General features: G+C 33.8%; 1 protein-coding gene across 1 annotated transcript in view; it reads right to left on the reverse strand.

Annotated features, from left to right (window-relative positions):
* The window catches only part of LOC145303488 (zonadhesin-like), a 181,563-nt gene that overhangs the window by 16,288 nt on the left and 141,278 nt on the right, over window positions 1-23,997 (reverse strand). The window contains exons 8-9 of the mRNA XM_080144907.1: window positions 23,590-23,840; window positions 15,239-15,546 (exon numbers count right to left, since the gene is read on the reverse strand). Of these exons, the coding sequence (XP_080001033.1) occupies window positions 15,239-15,546; window positions 23,590-23,840 (559 nt within the window). The remainder of the gene's footprint in view (window positions 1-15,238; window positions 15,547-23,589; window positions 23,841-23,997) is intronic.

The following is a 23,997-nucleotide window of genomic DNA, read 5'->3' on the forward strand; positions in this document are numbered from 1 at the left end:
TCTTAAAATTATAGTCTTTTTCTTTTTTGGATGAGTTACCGCTAAGAACACAACCTTTATTCCAGTATTTCCGGAGAGTGATTAGTAGGTACCTCCAATGCACGCGACAAATTTAACCCCTCCTATACATTCACTTTTATTAGCTATTCAGACATAACCGTGCATTCCAGAATTCGCTTTTACTGAACACAATAGAATGACTTTATCCTGTTTCTTCCCATCACCCTGGAAAATCTCATCAGTATGCCCTGTATTCAAGAATTCAGGTGATAAGTCATCTCCCTCTCAGTACAGGCCAATAAGTCTCCTGTGTGTCATGAGTAAGTTGCTGGAATCTGTATAAATAGAGAAGTAATCAACCATCTCAGCAAAAATAACATTCTTAGTGACACGCAATATGGTTTCCGTTCTGCTAGATCTAAAGCAGATGTGCTTACAGTTATATTTCATAGGATTAGCGAATCTCTCGATGGAGGCAACTTTTCTAGGACAATTGCTCTTGATATATCAAAGGCCTTTGATAGGGTATGGCATAAATGTTTACTTCACAAGACCTCCAGCTATGGTATAGCTGGAAATGTCTTCTTAATTATTAAATCATTTCTCATTGATAGGTTCATAAGGGTTATGGTTGATGGGCAGAAATCAGAAGCTCACAGTATTAATGCTGGAGTCCCTCAGGAGTCCATCCTGGGCCCAACTCTTTTCCTGATATACATTAGTGATCTTCCAAATCACATCCTTACATCATTCGTAGACATTTATGCTGATGACACTACCATCTATGGTAGCACATCTAGGACCGTAAACGACCAAGTTCTCTCTGATTCCCTCTCTCTCTCCTCTGATCTTGAGCACATGGTACAATGGGGATAGGAGTGGTTGGTTACTTTTAATGCATCTAAAACCAAGGTTCTATCTTTACATCATCAATGTTCTGATCCCCATCTGGCATCAATTGAAGTGATTGGCTCTCGTCTTGGGAAGGCGTCATGTTTTGACAAGCTTCTGGGCTTGACCTTTACTCCTGATCTTAAATGGAACATGTACATTAAATATGTTGCCAAGGCCGCTGGGAAAATGGTGGGATCCTTCTATCGATCCAGTAGATATCTCACTGCTGAGCCAGGTAGTCTAAGGATGGAGTACTGTTGCCACATCTGGGCAGGAGCTGCTAGAAAGTACTTGTCCCACCTTGATAGAGTTCAAAATAGATTTCGTAGCCTCGTAGGAGATGTCCTTTTCTCTTCGCTGCAACCTCTATCTCACAGAAGAGATGTTGCGAGTTTGTCTCTGCTTTATCGTTATTTTCATGGCAAGTGCTCGACTGAGCTTCAATCTATGCTCTCCTTCGTTAAACTTTCACAAGAAATACTCGTCTAGCTGAAAACACTATCAATTATTCCCCCCAACTCTTTATCTGTAAACGTAGATTCCATGAACAAAACTTCTTTCTTAGAAGTGCACGCCTGTGGAACTATCTTCCGTTTTCCAGCTGACTACAATCTGATTGTCTTGAAGTCCAACGTAAACAAGTTTCTGATGAGCCGTTCCACTTAAGTTAACAAATTTACCGAATTTCCATTACTAACCATTGCCATATTGTCCTATTGACTACTGTACACTCTTAACCCTTATCCTCGAGTTGTCTCTGGGCTTTGATAAGTGATGATTCCCATGAAAAAAATGTAACACGATGTAACTGTAATCTAATCTAATATTATGATTATAACTGTTGTACCATTTAAAAGAAGCTACAAATACACTAGTAATATTAAAAAAGAAATAGCGTATGAAAATAACACAAATGCGAGATTAAAACTGTCTTTGAATTATCGGCGCCTTAAAACAACGGTCTTGTGTAATGATCATGTTGAAAGCGTAAATACATGTGTTTAAAAATATCTAGCAATAATCAACTAATGATAAGATTTTCATGCTATTTTCGATAGTATTCATTTCGAAACCAAGATATTTTAAAAGCAGTTTTCGTTAAAACATGAGGAGAAAAATTTTTAAGCGCGTCACCTTCCCATATTTTATGTTACGAAAACTAAACAAAATAAGTAAAGAAGGATTCCTACTTTAGTCTAATGGTTTCAAGATTGATAAAAATATATATTCATAAACATTTTTTCATGACTAACGTGCTTTTCAATATCTTTATATCGGTGAGAACATCAATTCTTCACTTACTAACCTCTTTATAAAATAAAACAAAACAAATTTAGCTGAATCTCTAATAATGCGCTAGATTACCATAGTTTCACCTGTTTTTGGGGAGGGGATCTTTTAACGAACCTGTTCTGGATTTATATCGTCTTTCCACTGGGCAACGCCGGAACACGGGTCTTGCATGTTATAAATATGATTTTATAAAAAAGTTTTATTTGATTATTGTACGACAAAAATTTCAGTTATTTATAAAGATACGTTTTATTTGGTTATGAGCAATAAAAATAAACATATGAAATTATAAAAAATAGATTTATTTGGTTATTTGTTTTAATTACCCCAATACACCCGATTCATAATGTGCAATAGTTTTCTGATAAACACCATTTGTTATAGAGAAATCGGAAGCCGTCATCAATTAGATCGTTTCTCTTCTACTCAATTATATGAGAATTTAAAATGGAAGGTCGGTTTCGCATATAATTTATTTTGGTAAACTTTTTATTTTGATAAACTCTTTCCATAAACTCAAAAACAAACTTTAAATCCGCGGTGGAAATATGATAAATAAATAAAAAATAAAAGATACAAGTTTTTAATTTGATTTTTATCGGATTGTTTAAAATCAATTTTGTCTATTTTCTGTATAATATTTTTTATAAAGAGAATATCTTTTTAATATAAGAAAAAGAAAAGCGGTGTCCGCTAGTTATTAAATCATTGAATTAAATTTCGATTTTCAGGAATTTGAAAATAAATCGGCCTTTTTATCCATCATATATATATATATATATATGATATATAATATATATATATATATATATATATATATATATATATATATATATATATATATATAATTCATTTTTATACTATGAAAAGGTTAGTAATTGCAATTAAGAATAGGAAATTGGATCAAATGTTTGTAATATGTCTTCTTCCTAAGATTAAGGGTGGTGGTGTTTGATCAACACTGCTGGGGAGCCATGATGTAATATACTGTTTTGTTTTTAAATCCCCGAAACAGTGTTTCATGGTAAACAACTGATGATCCCTTGAAAAATAAAAAAAATTGGTATTATAGTAAATTCGAGAGCGAGTTGATGCAGTGATTGCAGGTGATTAAATGACTTAATGACTAGATGTTTTTTTAACGAATGATAAAAAGTAATTTTTTGTATAGTTTTAAAGGTTAAAAACTTCAAAGACTATATATATATATATATATATATATATATATATATATAATTTAAAGGGGGTTAGAGCAATTTTCTATAGAGCAGAGTGTATTTTAATGTTATAGTAAAAATACGAATTTAATTAAAATACAGGAAAAGAATAATTATCGTTGTAAAGACGATGTATCAACGCTCAATAGGCAACTATCCTAGAGCTACTTTTATATTTGTTAAGATGATTGGTAATTTATAATTAAAAATTAAAATTAAAAATTAAAAATCCGTTTCATAAGAAAGAGCACAACAAAGTCAATAAATTGTACGATCGTTTCAGAAACGATGTTCTTTATTGTGACAGACATTGAGCCAAGGAGATTGATTTTAGCATATAGTTTTTTATGAAAACAAAGCCTCCTGATCAGCAAAATATTGGGTGTTTTTTTTTGTTTAAATAAAAGACATCATAAATAAACCTAGCATTTAAGTAGTGCAGATGAATCTGGAAAATATTAAAATATAAGGAAAAATAGTTAATTAATGATGTAGATAAGTAAAGTAATATTGGTTAATAATAAAAGTTAGAATAAAATTACATAGCTGTGTTTAGCTATCTGTCTGTCACAATAAAACAATTCGTTTCCGAAACGATCGTACAATGTATTGGCTTTGTTGTGCTCCTTCTTATGAAACGGATTTTTAATTTTTAATTTTAATTTTGAATTATAAATTATCAATCACCTTACCAAATATATATATATATATATATATATATATATATATATATATATATATATATATATATATATATATATATCTGTGTGTGTGTGTGTGTGTGCGTATGTATATATATGTTTGTATATATAAATGTGTATATATATAGGTGTGTATATATATGAGTATATATATGTGTGTGTATATATGTGTGTACATATATGTGTGTATATATATATGTGTGTCTATATATGTATGCGTGTATATATGTGTGTATATATGTGTGCATATATATATATAATATAAAGCTGAATGTCTGTGTGTGTGTGTGTGTGTGTGTGTGTGTATGTGGTCACGAATAGACTCCTATGTGGTTGACTATTATAGAAAACTGATCACATATAATGATAGATGTATCGAGACACAGGAATGGGTATGTTTGATCTGGCATAATGATGATTCATTAAAATTTTTCGGTGTGCGTATGCGCCTGGCCCACAAAGTATGGAAATAAAAAATTTAATAATTAAACAAAAAAACGTTTACAAGTGTTTTTGATATAGATGTACATAAGAATACTTTGATAAGTATGTTTTAACTTAAACAGGGATGGTTTAATAAAATTGTGGGGTCTGCATTCGCGCTTGGCCTCCATAGAAGGGAAATAGGCACAAACTTTAATAAAGACTTTTCATATCTATCTGGGTAAGTATGCTTTGATAATTATGTTTCAGTTTGAAGAATTATGGTATAATAAAATTATGGGGTGTTCGTTCGCGCCTGATCTCCATAGAATGGAAATATGTCACAAAGTTTAACAAGGTTTTTTAATATAGATCCACAGAATATTGTGATAAATGTTTCAGTGTTAACAGGTATGGTATAATAAATTATGGGGTTTATCTATTTTATTTTTACTTTCATCATATTTTGCTTTGGTTTTGATACCCCCAAATTCTTTATAACCCTTCCTTTTCATAACCTATCACACTTATAAATCAGAGTCCATTTTCTGTAGGCTGTTTTTGAACCCAGTCAACGACGGGTACTTTTGCTAGTATATATATATATATATATATATATATATATATATATATATATATATATAAGACCATTACTCAGTTTAATTGTTGTTGTTTATGATTTTTAAATATAAATTTGCGTTGGATTACAGTAACTTACATTATCAAATTATCTTATTTATGGGGTTTATCAGCAAGATGTCTGTTAATATTACACTTAAACTTTTGCATGTCAGTACAGTCAGGGGAGGAGGGATCTGAAAGGGAATTCCAAAGTCTACCGGTTCGAGTAAAGAATCTATTAGAGTAGAAGGTTTTCTAGCATATAGGGAAGGATTGGGATTTTGCTGCTTTTCAGGTTAGTTGAGGATATTTATGTCGAGGGAGTACAAGTTCTTTAAGTTTGTCAGAGCGCATTCCATTAAAGTACTTGCAACCCAGGCACTGGGATGCAAAATTTTGGTGATGGGACAGAGATTGGACTTTGGTTGATAGTGCGGGACCTAGTATGTTGGAGATTCTTTTTTGGACCGTGTTTTAGAGTGAGAGACTAATGGCAAATGCACGAGATATGGCAGCAATAATCCATGTAGTAATCTGTATCTCTACAAGAGATGTAGATTACTCCCAAGTGTGAGTAACTTTCTAGCATGTAAAGGGAGCCCACCTTTTCCACAGCAATATATTTGTTCCAATTTCAAGTTGTCTGTGAATGTTAAGCCGAGGGTTTTGATCAAAGAGTATTCAGGTAGTGTATTATTAGCCATGACAATCAGTGGTTAAGAAGGTTTTTTTGTAATTGTTAAAGGAAAGAAGTTTAGTCTTAGTAGCATCAAATATTACCATCCATTTACTTCCTCATTCCACCACAGACTAGAGGTCTTCCTCTAAGGTTTCAATCATTTCCTTAGATATGTGTTCATTCGTTTTCTCCTTGTGTTTGTTATAGAGCATGTTGTCATCAGCAAATATGCCCATCTCACAGACAATTTTATCAGGGAGGTTATTTATGAATATAAAGAACGATAAAGGTCCCAAGATTGACTCTTGAGGCACACCCGCATTTATATCATTGTGTCCTTACATACGACTATCGAGGACAACCTGAACTTTTCTCTTGTCTAAGACATTTGATGATATTAAGTATTTGTCCAGTAATACGGTATGAATCATTTTTCAAGAGAAGGCCTTCATACCAGACCCTGTCAAAAGCCTCAGATACGTCTAGAACTACTGTCTTAGTCTCCCCTGTCTTATCCAGTGCATGATATATACGTCCAGAGATTACAGTTAGGATATCTACAGTAGAACGAACTTACCTAAATCCATACTGTCTGGTGGAGAAAAGTTTAGCATCTATGAGGTGGTGAACTGATGTTTGATTGATTAAGATTTTGGTGAAGAGAGGCAAGAGGCTAATGGGGTGATAGTTGAGTGGATCAGTTCTTTCTCAAGAATTTTTGAAAAAGATATCACAGAAGCAATTTTCCAGGAAAGCAAGATTTGGTAAGACATTTGTTGAAGAGTTCGGAGAGAACTGGGGCAACTTTAGCGGGGCATTTTTTTAAAAAATAGTATAGCAAGGATGAGATCAAGCCCACATACCTTCGAGGTGTCTGGGTTTTTATGAGATCACGAATATGAGAAGGAGTGATTTTCAAGTCATCAAGTGTGACTTCTGCCTGGAAAGGAAAGTTGGTGGGGAGTGATTTGCTGGGTCCAAAAAAAGAATTGGGTGCAAATCCTCCAGCAAGCAAGTTAGCATTCTTGGTTGCCATGAAAAACAACCTCATGGTTGTTGATTGACCATCATTTACTACACTGTTATAAATCTTCCAGTAATCACGAGTTCATATTTTCTGTGACTCGATGCGTTTTCATATGCTTTCTCTTGGCTGTGGCTCTTTCACTCTTACAATTATTTATAGCTTCTATATACGTTTGGCTATTTGTATTGGATTTGTGTCGGATAAGTTTACGGAATGCATGCTGTCTGGCAGCTGCACAAGTAGAAGTGAACCATTGGGAAGAGTGGGGTTTACTATAAAACCTCTATGTGGGACCATGTGCTTCAATTGCTGTTTTGAACCATTCACCTACATTTGCACACTATTCCACAGAAACAGAAAATATTCGGCTCCACAGGTTATCTTTGATGTGATCTCTGATGGCTTCCAAGTCAGCCTTCTTGAAGTACCTTGTCGTTTTGAGCAATGTCTCTTAATCTTGGGGTCGAGAGTTTAGGGTAATGTCTACTAATATCACAGCATGATCAGCTTTCCCGAGTAGGCTATGGGCATTTGTTACACAATCCTCCAGAACTGTGGTCAGAAATAGGTCTAGAAGTGAGGCTTGCTGATCATGATGATCTTGGAGACAGGCCGGGAACTTGACAATCTGGAGCAGTGAATGATATATAGAAAAGCTATGAGTGATGCAACCAGTTGCGGCTGTGTAACTAGAAAAACCAAGCCAATTACTGTGGTGGATATTAAAGTCACCAAATACATGTATTAGAGCGCTATTATCTAGAGACAGTGCTGAATCTATATTGTCAGATACACAGTGTACAGTCCTGGGTCGAGGGAGAACGGTAGAGAAAAGATAAATAATGAACGCTATGTTGCAAAATTAGTCTGAAGCACATTAAGGCCTGGTCGTCTTATTCTAGTTTGAATCCTCTATTGAAGCCGAATATAATCTGTACATGTGTCTATCACAGTCTTTATGACAAAATCGAAGATAACCAGACATGTTAAAGTTGTTTGAGGGGATGAAGGAGTGTAGATTGCTAAGATATCCGGGAAGTTTGTTCGAAGAAATGATTCTACATCGTGTAAGTTAGTTCTAAATCCAAGAATGGATTGTGAATGCAAGCCTCAAGAGAGGAGGCGAATTGGTTTTGTTTGAGTGTGCATCTTGTTTTTTTTTTTTATTTGTGCCGTCATTTTATTTAATAGTTTCAGAGAAGTGTTGGACATATTGGATGTGCATGTTACCCAACATGCACACACAAGAAAACCATCAGTCAACTCTGGAAAGCCCTTTCCATGTGTAACGTGTCCCTATAACCATCCTGATATTACACAACTGATGATAGAGCAGCCACTCTAAGCACTACCAAAGAGTTAAGGTTCTTGTACTGTCAGTCAGAACACAGCAGTCAAACTATTAAACCTGTATCCTCAAACCTGTCAAACGATAGCTGCCCAGTTTAATCACGTGAACATATGTGGCACATCAAGCACCCCTAAGATACCATGTTTTAGGGGAAGTGACTGTGATGGAAACTGGGAGATGGCATTCACTGCCCTAGTCAGGAAAAAAGGCCAAACATTCTGCCGAGTCCCTATGATCCCATCTCTGTATCTTGCTAATAGGCAAAGAAAGAGTATGAAAGAAGGGCGATAAGCAAAACCTACCTACTCCTTAAGTAGTATATGTTTTCAAACCGGTAATTTGTTGAATCACCAGCTCTAGGGAGATTGTCAACGAAGACTAAGAAGGCCTCCTTCCCTCCTTATTTGGTACTATGACGTAAGTGGTCAGAAACACAGGTTTAACACCAGAGTTTTCCTTCTCCTAGATTGATAATTTGACGATATATATCAATCCATCAGCACCAAGAGGGCTAGCCCCGTGTTTGGGTTCTATACCTGGTATTTCTGCACTGCTGCATGTATAGCTAGGATTAATTGAGTTACTACTCAAGATAGTTAGTATCTACAAAAAGTTACACACCTACATAAAATATAAAAATATAAAAATTTAAGACGGGCTCCCCCTGTTATAAATGGAAAAAAGAGAGAAGAGAGAGTAAGTATAACACATTAGATTATATTAAACAAAAGTAATATATATATATATATATATATATAATATAAAGCTGAATGTGTGTGTGTGTGTCTGGTCACGAATAGGCTCCTATATGGTTGACTATTTTAAAAAACTGACTACATATAATGATAGAAGATGTATCGAGACACAGGAATCGGTATGTTTGATCTGGCAGAACGGTAGTTCATTAAAATTGTGGGGTCTGTATTCGCGCCTGGTCCACAAAGTATAGAAATAAAAAATTTAAAAATTAAAAAAAAAAACGTTTACAAGTGTTTTTGATATAGATGTACATAACAATACTTTGATAAGTATGTTTTAACTTAAATAGGGATGGTATAATAAAATTGTGGGGTTTGCGTTCGCGCCTGGCCTCCATAGAATGGAAATAGGCACAAACTTTAATAAAGACTTTTCATATCTTTCTTTGATAATTATGTTTCAGTTTGAAGAAATATAGTATAATAAAATTATGGGGTGTTCGTTCGCACCTGACCTCCATAGAATGAAAATATGTCACAAAGTTTAACAAGGTTTTTTAATATAGATCCACAGAATATTGTGATGAGTGTGTCAGTGTGAACAGATATGGTATAATAAATTATGGGGTTTATCTATTATATTTTTACTTTCATCATATTTTGCTTTGGTTTTGATATCTCCAAATTCAACCCAAATTTACAACTCTTCCTTTTCATAACCTATCATACTTTCATAAATCAGAGTCCATTTTCTTTAGGCTGTTTTTAAACACAGTCAACGACAGGTACTTTTGCTAGTATGTGTGTGTGTATCATGATTCTTTGACGGGTACAAAGTTTATATAATGCAATCATGAAAGGAACACGAAAATTCATGATGAAAACGTTAAAATAAAGTTAACGGAATGAAGAGAATAAAAGGAGAAAAAAACGAGGGATCAGCTGACCGGTTTCACCCTCGGTTTATCAAAGCTGTATCAAGGACAGTCTCCTAGATCTTTAAATGAAATAGTGAGTAAGCACGACTCAAGATTGTAAAAGAATTCGTGCTAAAGTTCGCTGCACAAGACGGGTTTTTTTATAAGGTGGTCAGTAATTGGAGACCCGTATGTATTGGCAATTACGTCTGTTGTTTGGTATGTCCCATTTCTGATTTTGGTAGGTACGTGTTGTTGGACTCTTCCATCATATATATATATATATATATATACATATATATATATATATATATATATATATATATATATATATATATATATAGTAAACATTATATTAGTATCTATTAATTAATTAGATTTGAAGGATTTAAAAATTTGAATTTAAAATGGTTAAAAGGTTGCTAATGAAATCTATTAGTAAAATAAGCATAAGAGGATAAAGATCTAGAGTATGTTTCAAATTGACATTAGAATTAAAATTTTTTGCTTACATGCAAAATGAGACAACGCCACTGCTAAAACCCACAGAAAAAAAACGAAGAAATATTTACTTACATATAACTTTAAATATAGATATAAACTTGAGATAATAACTATATACACATAAATATAGATATTAAGTATCTACTTAAATAAAGTTCTGCCTTTCAAAGTTAAAAATAATCAGGAGATTATAAGATAAGCCCCCTCACACAATAAGTAAGAGTATATAATTATATAGCATGGCAAAAGATCAGCTAGTTTTTATTGATTTGATTAGCAGAAATGGTTAAATGATAAAAAGTAATATATCTTAAGATACCAAGAGAGAACTCGTGTAACATTCAGGGGGTATCAGGATTGAAAATAATGACTATCATGAAAAAATGATATAGGTAGATGCCTAGGAGTAAAAGTAACACATGAAAGTAAATTTCCCCGTTGGATAAGGAGAATTAACATAATGGGTTAAAAATTAAAATAAAAAGCAACAAGTCTGAAAAATAAAAATTAAGTTTTTTAGAATTTTTTTTCATATAAATTTAATGTAAAACAATCACCCATTTCTGGGCCAATGTTTAATCAAATAACGTTTTAAAGACATATAACAAGATCTTTCTTTTGGTTGTGTGAGTAGGTACAGGATATACATTTTTTGTGTTTTGTTGGGATGAGTTAAAAAAAAGGCAGCCTTCTGTTGCCACCGTGTCATATTAGATTAATTGAATTAACAGACAATGTAATTTCAACTATATTCTTGAATGGATTTTATGGCACTCAATATGTTACATATACTGCTTCAAGTTAAACAATAACGTTGTTCTTATGTGTATTTTGTTTATACGAACAATCGTCTGAGTATCATTATATAATATTTTGTGAATACATATTAAACATTATTTATTATTTTCTATATTTAATGCAGGATTTACACACTCTATACATATGAAAACAATTAAAAATCTATAATACCGAAAAATGCTTTAATGCAAACTACTTTTTTAACATAGAGGTCACCACTTATCAAGGCCCGGAAGCCACTCGGGAATAAGGGTTATTGAGTGTACAGTGGGCAGTAATCAATGGGATAGTATCGTAGTAATCGTTAGTATTGGAGATTTGATAAAGTGTCTTTCTTGAGGGGGCGGTTCATCAGGATTTGTTTATGTTGGACTTGAAGACATCCAAGTTTTAGTCAGGTGAGAAATAGGAAAACGCAAAAGAGTTCCACAGGCGTGCACTTCTAAGAAAGAAGCTTTGTTCATGGAATCTACATTTTGATTTAGGCACAGGTAAAGAGTGTGGAAAATTATTGACGGTGGTTTTAGCTAGACGGTTGTTTATTGCGAAAGATTGGCGAGAGGGACCAGAGATTGGAGCTCAGACGAGCACTTGCCATGAAAATAACAATAAAACAAAGACAGGCAGCAACGTCTCTTCTGTGGGAGAGAGGTTGCAGGGAAGAGAAAAGGGCATCCCCACTAAGCCTCGAAGAATATTTTGTACTCTGTCAAGACAGGAGAGGCTGTTTTAACAGCTCCTGTCCAGATGTGGCAGCAGTACTCCATCCTTGGACGTACTTGGCTATTATATAGATAGAGAATTGCATCAGTAGTGAGATATCTTCTGGAGCAGTAGAAGGGCCCCACCATTTTCGCAATGATCTTGGCAACAGACTTGATGTACGTGTTCTATTTCAGATCAGGAGTAAAGGTCAAACTCAGAAGCTTGTCAAAACATGGAGCTTCCCCAAGACGAGAGCCATTCATTTCAATTGATGCCAGATGGGGATCAAAGCGTTGATGATGTAAAGATAGGAGCTTGGTTTTAGATGCATTAAAAGTAACCAGCAACCTCTTACCCCACTAGACCACGCACTCAAGATCAGAGGAGAGAGAGAATCAGAGAGATCTTTGCCATTTACAGCCTTTGATGTGTTGCCTTAGATGGTCGTGTCATCAGCATAGATGTCAACGAATGATTTAAGTATGTGTTTTGGGAGATCATTGATGTAGATAAGGAAGAGAGTTGGGCCCAGGATGGACCCCTGAGAGACTCTAGCATTAATACTCTGGGCCTCTGATTTCTGCCCATCAACCACTACTCTTATGAGCCTATCAGAGAGAAATGATTTAATAATTGAGAAAACATTTCCAGTTATACCGTAGCTGGAAATTTTGTGAAGTAGGCTTACCTTATGAAAGACCTTTGATATGTCAAGATTAATTGCCCCAGAAAGGAAGACTTTGTCGAGAGATTCACTAATCCTATGAGATATAATCGTTAGCACATCTGCTGTGGATCTAGCAGAACGGAAACCATATTGCATGTCACTAAGAAGGTTATTTCTGCTGAGGTGGTTGACTACTTCTTTATTTAATATGGATTCCAGCAACTTACTCATGACATGCAGGAGATTTTATTGGTCTGTACTGACGACTTATCACCTGAATTCTTAAATACAGGGCATACTAATGAGATTTACCAGGGTGTTGGGAAGCACTTCTCCTTAAGACAACATTTAAACAGTTTCGTAAGTATGGGGGCAAGTTCTGGTGTAAGCTTTTTCAACATTATAAAATTGGAATGCCGTCGGGACCAGTTGCTTTACTGGAATCAAGGTTCTTGATTAGCTTGGTGACTTCATGCACAGATATTTGTATGTTGCATAGCGTGTTGTCTGTTATAGGAGGAAATACAGGGAGTTAATGGCCTTCGTCGCATAGGGTAGAATTAGCTGCAAAGTTCTTGGCAAATAGTTTGGCCTTGTCTGATGCTGACGAGATGACGTCAGATTCATTACATTTATATCTGATCTACCTCTGCTTTCTATGTTTAAAAAGGATGTGCCCTCCATAGTATCAGACCTGACCGAATGGTTACTTGCAGGCATAGACCGATTCATACCATCCAAAAAATGCCAACAAAAACTTTACAGCCAGCCATGGTTCTCCCCAGAATGTGCTGCTGCCATCGCGCACAGTATCACTTTTTCCATAGCTACCAATGTAATAGATGCACTGAGACTAAAGCTGCATTGAGGACTGCCAGCAGCCACTGTAAAAGAGTAATAAAAAATGCAAGAGACCTATATGCTCAGACCATTAAATCCAAAGTAGCTGAGCAGTGACTTGGTTCCCACCAGTTTTGGCAAATAGCAAACAGGATCTTGAACAGAAGCGTGCATTCTATCCCAACCATCATTAATGGATCTGACGTCATCTCGTCAGTATCAGACAAGGCCAAACTATTTGCCAAGAACTTTGCAGCTAATTCTACCCTATGTGATGAAGGCCATCAACTCCCCGTATTTCCTCCTATGTATGAGGTCGCCAAGCTAATCAAGAACCTTGATTCCAGTAAAGCAACTGACCCTGACGGTATTCCAGTTATAGTGCTGAAAAAGCTTCAACCAGAAATTGCTCCATACTTACAAAACTGTTTAAGCATTGCCTTAAGGAGAAGTGCTTTCTAACACCCTGGAAAACCTCATCAGTATGCCCTGTATTTAAGAATTCAGGTCTTCCACTCAGTATAGACCAATAAGTCTCCTAATGTGCTAACGGTTATATCTCATAGGGTTAGTGAATCTCTTGATAAAGGCTTTCTTCCTAGGGCAATTGCTCTTGACATATCAAAGGCCTTCGATAAGGTATAGCATAAGGGCCTACTTCACAATTTACTTTTAATGCATCTAAAACCAAGCTCCTATCTTCACATCATCAACGCTCTGATCCCCCATCTGGCATCAATTGAAATGGATGGCTCTCGTCTAGGGGAAGCTCCATGTTTTGATAAGCTTCTGGGCTTGACCTTTACTCCTGACCTGAAATGGAACATGTACATTAAGTCAGTTGCGAAGGTCACTGGAAAAATGGTAGGATCCTTCTACCGCTCCAGAAGATATCTCACTGCTGATGCAATTTTCTATCTATATAAAAGCCAAGTACGTCCAAGGATGGAATACTGCTGCCACATCTGGGCAGGAGCTGCTAAAAACAGCCTCTCCTGTCTTGGCAGAGTACAAAATAGACTTCGTGGCCTAGTGGGTGATGCCCTTTTCTCTTCCCTGCAACCTTTCTCCCACAGGAGAGACGTTGCGAGCCTGTCTTTGTTTTATCGTTAATTCCATGGCAAGTGCTCGTCTGAGCTCCAATCTCTGGTCCCTCTCGCCAATCTTTCGCAATAAACACCCGTCTAGCTGAAACCACTGTCAAAGATTTTCCACACTCTTTATCTGTGCCAAAACCAAAACGTAGATTCCATGAACAAAGCTTCTTTCTTAGAAGTGCACGCCTGTGGAACTCTGTTGCGTTTGCCTGTTTCCCACCTGACTACAACCTGGATGTCTTCATCTTCAACATAAACAAATCCTGATTAACCGCCCTCCCTTAGTAAGACACCTTATCAAATCTCCAATACTAACGTACTGTACACGCACTAACTCTTATCCCCGAGTGGCTTCCGGGCCTTGACAAGTGGTGACTATGTTGTAAAAAAAAAAGCAAAAAAAAAAAGCAATGATGTGTCAGGAACAGAACCATAAAGCAATGTTTTCTCGATGCTTCCTGACTTGGTCTGAAACGACCGAGCCTTCCTGTTCTCGGTGTCATTTGATTCAGACGAAATGAATGACGACAACAAAAAGAATACTATTTTCTCAACGTTTCAATGTTAGCCGAAATGATTTAACACCAGCCATCATTCTTTTCTCACAATTCAATACTAAATTGAAATATTTCTAAATTGGAGAACATTAACATATTTACCTTATTTTTCTTTTAATTTTCTTAGCATTTTGTTCTCTCTGAAGATGAGACATCCTACCGTATGCCAGACATTCGACCGCTATCTCATACATTCTAATCGAGGGATATTTTAAAGATTCTAACTGTCCTTTTAAATGCAATACCTACCTGTGTAAAGGAGTGAGTGCGTCGTCAAACACTTGGTAGCTGTTAACGATCAGGTTGTATTTCTCCGCCCTGGATGAAACGTCTTGCCCATTTTTCGTTCTGTAGTCATCTCTCTTACCATTGCAATCGCCACAAACACCAGTTAGTAAATTTCGGAAATTCGGAGTCAACGTGATTTCAAATTTAGTTTTTCCATCGAAGGTAACGGTTAGTCCAAAGTTAGTCACCAATTTTAATGAGCCTGCCGTTTTCGTGAGGCTAAAACTTTGGTGAGTCAGGACTGGTGGTTCTACTGATTCTCCATTGATCTTGTTAATGAAGAGAGAGAGAGAGAGAGAGAGAGAGAGAAACGTATTAGTCTCCACCAACAACAATATTAGTTGTATTTTTGCGCACGACACGGACTTTTTACATGTTTTAGCTGTACTTATATATATATATATATATATATATATATATATATATATATATATATATTCTCTGTACTCCTATAAATTCGTTTTTCTTTTGGCTGTATTGATATTCATATTAAAAAAAACCCGTTTCTACTTATTTAAAAAGAAGATACAATTTTCTTATATATGGGTTGGACAATTGCATCCATCTGCAAAAGATCTAGCTAATTTGCATATTCTTTTAAACGTTCATTTTAATTAATTATCTATTAGTTTTTCGGTTTTCTTATGGGATGATAATCTTTAGTTAACTATTACGTGTAATCATATTCATGCAGATGTTCTACATGATTTATCCTTGCACAATATTTGTGTAAAATGTTTACAGGAAACACAAAATTGTTTCCATATATATTTATGTATATGTACATATTTTTGTTGCACAAATTTTACTTACCAAACTCCTCCTAGAGTTTTTGGTCTTCAGACATGAAACTTCATACATAAGGTATTTGAATCTATGCAAAACTTTATATTTGGGTTTTAGCCCAGAAAAATCGGTGCAAAAGTGTGAAAAAAAAAAAAGAAATTTGCCAGGTGAATGTCGAACGAATGCATAACTTAGTAGCTATTGGCTCATGTTTTAATTTTTAGCCTTACAGTAAACATGTTTTCACAGCCCAGTCATTTACGGCAGAGGCGAAATAAATCGTGAGCTGAACGTTTTGGTTTCGATTCTCAGTGATGGCGCAGGAGTCTTTTTTTATACTTTTTAAATCATTACTAAATATTGCATCCAATCTATCTATCTATCTATCTATCTATCTATCTATAAAAGTGAAAATGTCTGTCTGTCTTTTCTCTATGGTAGTTAAGGAAGACTATTATACAGAAATACATTACTTCACATATTCACACTTTTTAATATATACATATGCACATAACCTTATAAACAGTACATAGGGCCCGAGCAAAGCCGGGCGGAACTGCTAGTATATATATATATATATATATATATATATATATATATATATATATATATTCCAATGAAGGATTAAAAATTAAATTGTTATTAATTTATTTTTTCGAGGTTAAAGAATTTCCAAGACTATATATATATATATATATATATATATGTATATATATGCATATATATATATATATATATATATATATATATATATATATATCTATATATATCTATATCTATATATATATCTATATCTATATATATATATATATATATATATATATATATATATATATATATATAACGTATCAGAATGCGACGAAAAGAAATTAAAGTGCTTGATCACGAATGTGAAAGCTAAAATACAAATTATTTGGGCATTCTACGCTATCGGGACGAGATTTCGGAAATCGTAATACTGAATTTCACACGAAAACAATAGTATCTACGTATTCCTCGTATTTTTAAAAAATTCGAAAATCTATGAGGTAGAAGATTAATTATTTAAGAAAATAAAAAATAGAATTTGAAGAAAACGATCATAAACACAGGAGAGTTCAAAATGGAAGTAATTTTCTGATTCTATCCAAACAAGATGGCGGTAATTTTTTCACCTGTTATCACGATTAAAGTTTTTTTCTTTTTTTTAATAATTCAGTACTATTCAGGTAATCCCAACTACATAATTTGGAGCCTACCATTAGAACTTATTAGAATTGACAAAAAAAAAAAAATCGGTTGAAACCATTGTTTTTATTTTATCTGAAAACTCCATTTACCGACTACAAAATCTCGTCCCAATAATGCAGAAGCGCCATTATTTGCAAATGTTATCAGATGAGGTGGAAAGTAGTTGAAATGTGGGAGACTTGTTGTCACCCAGATTCCAGAGAACACTTCCGGTTATTATAAGTAAATAATCTTTGACACTGAACTGTGTGAGAACTCCTAGTGAGTACAAAAACTAAAATTATTATAATAAACACAGATGTGTTTATAGGGATTAACAATAATAAAAATAAAACGTAGTTTTATTTTTATTATTGTTAATCCCTATAATTTCTTTTTAACCTATAATATATTATTATTAAGGTATTTGTTTTTTTAAACATAGATTTTCAACATAATGTACATTTCGCATTTTAGAACCTTGCTCCAGTTATGGAAAATATCAATTTTATACGGTTAATTTTCTAGAATAAACATTTTTAAACAGTTAACTCTAATTTAATCTATTTAAATGTATATTACTATTTTGTTTTAATTTTATATTTGGGTGTACTCGGCTTTCGTTTTGATTACGGATTTTCCCGTTTGAACTACTACATACGGGCTTTTCTTGATTCTTTACTTTATTATACAAGATTATCTCAGTTCTCAGAGCCATAAGACTATTTTCCTTAGAATTAATTTTCTTATTTATCCATACAATGTGACTGTGCCGGCTTTTAAACTACTCTATCGATCATCCTATTTTGGAATTGCTTTAAGATATAACTTTTGTTTGATACACCAAATTTATATCTCGATATATAATATACACCTTGACTGGAGTGAAACCTTACAATTCGTGGAATTTCTTTGCCAACCTTCCCGTTTAAGAATTCATGCGTTGATCTTGCTCCAATTTCACATTAATTCACAGGATTTTACCAGGATTTTTAAGAATTTTGCCAGTATTTTTAAGGATTTTATCAGTATTTTTAAGGGTTTTGCCAGTATTTTTAAGGATTTTACCAGTATTTTTAAGGATTTTGCCAGTATTTTTAAGGATTTTATTAGTATTTTTAAGGATTTTACATCAATTCACAGGATTTTACCAGGATTTTAAAGAATTTTATCAGTATTTTTAAGAGGTTTGCCAGTATTTTTAAGGAATATACCAGTATTTTTAAGGATTTTGTCAGGATTTGTAAGGATTTTATCAGTATTTTTAAGGATTTTACATCAATTCACAGGATTTTACAAGGATTCTAAAGGATTTTACCAGTATTTTTAAGTATTTTACCAGTATTTTTAAGTATTTTACCAGTATTTTTAAGGATTTTGCCAGGATATTTAAGAATTTTATCAGTATTTTTTAATGATTTTGCCAGTATTTTTAAGGATTTTATCAGTATTTTTTAATGATTTTGCCAGTATTTCTAAGGATTTTATCAGTATTTTTTAATGATTTTGCCAGTATTTTAAAGGATTTTATCAGTATTTTTTAAGGATTTTGCCAGTATTTCTAAGAATTTTATCAGTATTTTTTAAGGATTTTGCCAGTATTTTTAAGGATTTTATAAGTATTTTTTAATGATTTTGCCAGGATATTTAAGGATTTTGCCAGTATTTCTAAGGATTTTACCAGGATTTTAAAGGATTTTACCAGTATTTTTAAGGATTTTGCCAGTACGTTTAATGATTTTACCAGTATTTTTAAGTATTTTACCAGTATTTTTAAGGATTTTACCAGTATTTTTAAGGATTTTACCAGTATTTTTAAGTATTTTACCAGTATTTTTAAGGATTTTATCAGTATTTTTTAAGGATTTTGCCAGGATATTTAAGAATTTTATCAGTATTTTTTAATGATTTTGCCAGTATTTCTAAGGATTTTAAAGGATTTTTACTAGTATTTTTAAGGATCTTGCCAGTATTTTTAAGCATTTTACCAGTATTTTTAAGGATTTTGCCAGTATTTTTAAGGATTTTACTAGTATTTTTAAGGATTTTACTAGTATTTTTAAGTATTTTACCAGTATTTTTAAGGATTTTGCCAGTATTTTTAAGGATTTTACTAGTATTTTTAAGGATTTTACTAGTATTTTTAAGGATTTTGCCAGTATTTTTAAGGATTTTACTAGTATTTCTAAGGATTTTACTAGTATATTAAAGGATTTTACCAGTATTTTTTAGGATTTTACCAGGACTTTTATGGATTTTACCAATATTTTTAAGGATTTTACCAGTATTTTAAAGGATTTTGCCAGGATTTACAATTATTTTCAGGATTTACAATGATCTGCAAGCATTTTATCAAGAATTAATTCTCCACACACCCTTACGTTGTCGGATTCCTAAATAGTTGCCATATTGTTTGCTTTCAGGAAGCCCATTCTAAAGATTTCACTTGAATAAAGTATGTGAAGATTCCTCCTGGACACCACGGTGGGTTTCTGATTAGATCAGGCAATCAACCGATTTGATTGAAAAGAAAATTAGCGATTTTAGCGATTCTAATAGCAATAAAAGTATGGAAAGTGTGTAACGTTCGTTGATCCGCATTCAATCCCGGGCAACGTCAGGTATACTTGCTAATTATTTAATAAAATTATTGCTGAATATTTTTCTTTTAATTTAGAAACATGCGATAGTTTTGATCGTATTCAAGAATACAAGGACAAACGTACAGGCACTATAACAATATATATATATAAAAATAAATTAATATGAGATAGAAATGTGTTGTTTATTTCAACATAACGAAAATTTAAATTAATGATCCAATTCCATCCGAACGCAACAGAAACAAATCCAATTCATATAAATTACAATTTTTCAAAATGGACAAGTATTCAAACATGTAACAGTTTGGTTCAAGTACAAACGTTTATGTAGTTTTAAAGGCAACGAACATGGTTCACTTGTATTGGAAGACAACAGCAATAAATGGAATGCACATAAATTACAATCGTTCAAAATGGGCATTTATTATCAAGTATTCAAATATTTCTTTTTATGTTTGTCCCGAGGTTTGACAACTCTTGTTGTCGACAATCTTTGATATGTCAGACTTAAATTTCTGTGCAGTTCTGATTTTTATCACAGATGACAAGTGATTGATTTTGGAATTGCATTATTCAGTATCTAAGGCGATATCAGATGGGAAATTCTAACTACGTTTCATGCACATATTTTGAAATATTCTTTTATCTTCCCCACTTTTTAAAAGTTGCGTGATATTTCTGTGCCTGCCGCAAATAAACTTATAATGAATCGCATGTCTTCTGCGGACCGCATGTTTGGTCAGCATGATCTTAATTATTAGTCAAAGTCGGGAAAACCAAAATAATATTCAAATCAAGAAAAGCTGGAGTATTAGTGCGATATCTTGACAAGTGCCCCGACCACTAGTCTCTACCTCTTGGACAGCAAAAAAACTAATCTTTAAACTAACTGGTCATTCATTGCCTACCAAGCCCTAACCCCTGTCGCATCGCCGCAATGTTGCATTCCTGCGATTGATCAACAAGTACTTCTATACAATGTGCATCGACAAACTTACTACACTTACATATCTTCAATTTAATAAAATCAACAATTAGCAAAGTTACATCCTTTTATTGTAGAGGTCACTAGAGGGGGGAAATTTTCTACTCTCATTCGAATCGCTTGCCTTTGGAATTATCTCTGTCTTCCTGTCCTTCCGATAGAAATTTAAATGTAATGTGAAAAAATATCTTCCTGAAAAATTCCCCACTTAAAATGGCCCCATTAAATCTAGCCCACAATTTACAGTAACAATTCCATTAAAATATTTGTAAAAGGCACAGAGATGCAACCTTGCGGCGGCGGGACAGGGGTTGGAGCTTAGTTGACAAAGTGGGACCTTTGAAGATTGAAACTCTTTTTTGGACCCTTTCTAAGAGGGAGAGGCTAGTGGTAGATGCACGAGCCCAGATGTGGCACCAATACTCCAGGCATGGGCGAATGCTGGCATTGTAAAGGTACATGATACTCTCAGGTGTGAGTAGTCTTTTAGTTCGATAGAGGAAACCCACTTTTTACGCAGCAATCTTTGGAGTGTCATCAATGTATTTTTTCCCGCAAATGTTAGGCCGAGTAGTTTGAAGTAAGAATTCTCAAGTAGGGTTTTATTTGTCATGGATATAAGGGGGTTGGCGAGGCGTCTTGTAATTGTTACAGGAGAGTAACACTCATTAAATGTTACCATTCATTTTCAGCCCCATTCCACTACGGTCTGGGGGTCATTTCCGAATAATTCTACCATTGCCTTAGATTTATGTACATCCGTTCTTCCCTCATGCATATTATAGAACGTTATATCATCAGCCAATATACTTGTCTCGGACAATATTATCAGAGAGGTCTTTATGAATATCAGGAATAATAGTGATCCAAGGATCGACCTCTGAGGCACTCCCACATTAATGTTATGCTGTTTGGATGTACGTCCATCAATGACAACCTGGATGGTCCTATTTTCTAATAAGGATCTAATTATACATCCAGTTATACCGTACGATTTAATTTTCATTGGCAGCCCTTCATGCCAGACTTTGTCAAAGGCCTTGGATATATTAACGGCTACAGCCCTGGCTTCGTCCGCTTTGGTATATGCGTTCAGAGATGACTGTTAAAATATCAGCAGTAGAACAACATTGCCTAAATTTATACTGTTTGTCAGAGAAAATATTTGCTTTTTGTGCTATCGAAGGTGAACCGAAAACGAGTGGATTGCTCTAGATTTTTAGCACCCGATATAATACACAGTGTCAATCATTATTAAAATGTCCAGAAAACAACTTATTTCACAATATATTGTAGTCTATGTTGCACTGTAGAGAGCCTACTATTGATTTAAAAGTTAAAAATGCAAAACTCAAGTATCATAGTTCAGTTGTGCCATAAACAGGAACACTCATTTCGAACGTATCCATGTGTTATTATATGACATACTGTTGATTTTATACACTGGGCTCTTCTACTTGCGTGGTCGTAAATTTTCTCAAATGCACTTGTATAAATGTGTTAACTTTAGTCTTTCTTTGATTATCGATTTTAGATACTTACTGGAGGCATTCCGATACACAACCTACCTAGGAACACCCACAGAACATCAATTATATTTTTGTGAAATTAAAAGAAATCTTCCTAGCCGTTTCAAAGTTCATAGGGAACGAACTCGCACACACACACACACATACACACACATACACCCCCTCACTCAAAGTACCTTTTAAATGTAAGTAGATATTTTACTTGTCATTGTAAGAATGTAGCCTTTATGACAACACCAACTGGCTTCTATAGCTTTCATGAAACATTGAGTTAGACACAGTTGTATTTAGATTATGCAAATTCAACAATAATTTCATTTCGTTGTGTTTAAATCAATATTTTCGTAGTATTTCTGTTTTGATTAATAATTTAGCATTTGTGTTTTAAATAATACTACGCCTTTGTTCAACTCGGATTTAAATTTTGTCAATTGGCATTGATTCTATGTAGATGTTTCTTATTGGATTAAAATGAGACATTATTCACAGCAATAACAATATCATTATTATGTACTCATCATGCTCTATTGTTTTTTAATGGTCATTTTCCATTTTAAACTAAAACGTCAGATAAAAAAAAATGTTTGTCCACTTGCATTTTTAATTGCTCTTTGTGAACTGTGAGTATTTATTGTAAATAGTTTACTTTAGATTTATAGATTTTATATTAATCGACTAGGAGAAATGAATTGAATTTGAAGTGCAATATATGTATATATATATATATACATATATATATATATATATATATATATATATATATATATATATATATATCAGCAAGTTGAAATGGACATTTCGCATTTCAACTTACCGATATATGTTTGTACGTGGCATTCATACATCCAAACAAAGATTTTACTCGTTATAAACCGTCATTGGTGTATGGTTACTATTTTCTGTTAATTTCAGTAGTATATGACCATTAGATTTAACCAAGAATTAATTGGTTTAATATTTACCACATACATACATACATACATACATACATACATACATATATCTATTGCCTTATTTATATAGATAGACAAATACGTATTTCACCATGTTGTATTTAGATTTAATAAGTTTTAATTCATTTATACACAAACTAATTTTTCATTTATATTTTTCATAGTTAACTAAACACAAAAGACACGTGCGTTTTACATTTGTAATTCCGGTTTAAAATAAATAAGAATATGATTATCACGTACTTACTGTGACTCTATTGTCTTTAATTAATTTCACGTTGAACGTCTTGAATCTGACCTCGATATAACGTGTGTACGAATAGTGCTTATTATTGTTACGGTTTTCGTTTTTCACTTCGACTGTAAAGTTGGTCACCCTTGATCCAGGTTTCGGCTGCACCATCAGATATTTGCAGATTCCCGCGAAAGTTATACGTTGACCATCAAATAATTTGTAATGTGGGTCACCGTAGCCTGTGCATACACATGGATGCGTCTCTAAATTGAAAGTAAATATGGAAATAAGATGTTAGGATAGTTTATTATTTGGTTTTACAAAAGCGGTGTGTGTGTGTGTGTGTGTGTGTGTGTGTGTGTGTGTGTGTGAGATAGAGATAGGGTGGAAGAGAGAGAGAGAGTAAGAGAGAGAGAGAGA

Source organism: Euprymna scolopes, chromosome 19 (assembly GCF_053919585.1).
Source record: "Euprymna scolopes isolate OS-2025 chromosome 19, ASM5391958v1, whole genome shotgun sequence".
In the NCBI taxonomy this organism is placed as follows: Eukaryota; Metazoa; Mollusca; class Cephalopoda; order Sepiida; family Sepiolidae; genus Euprymna; species Euprymna scolopes.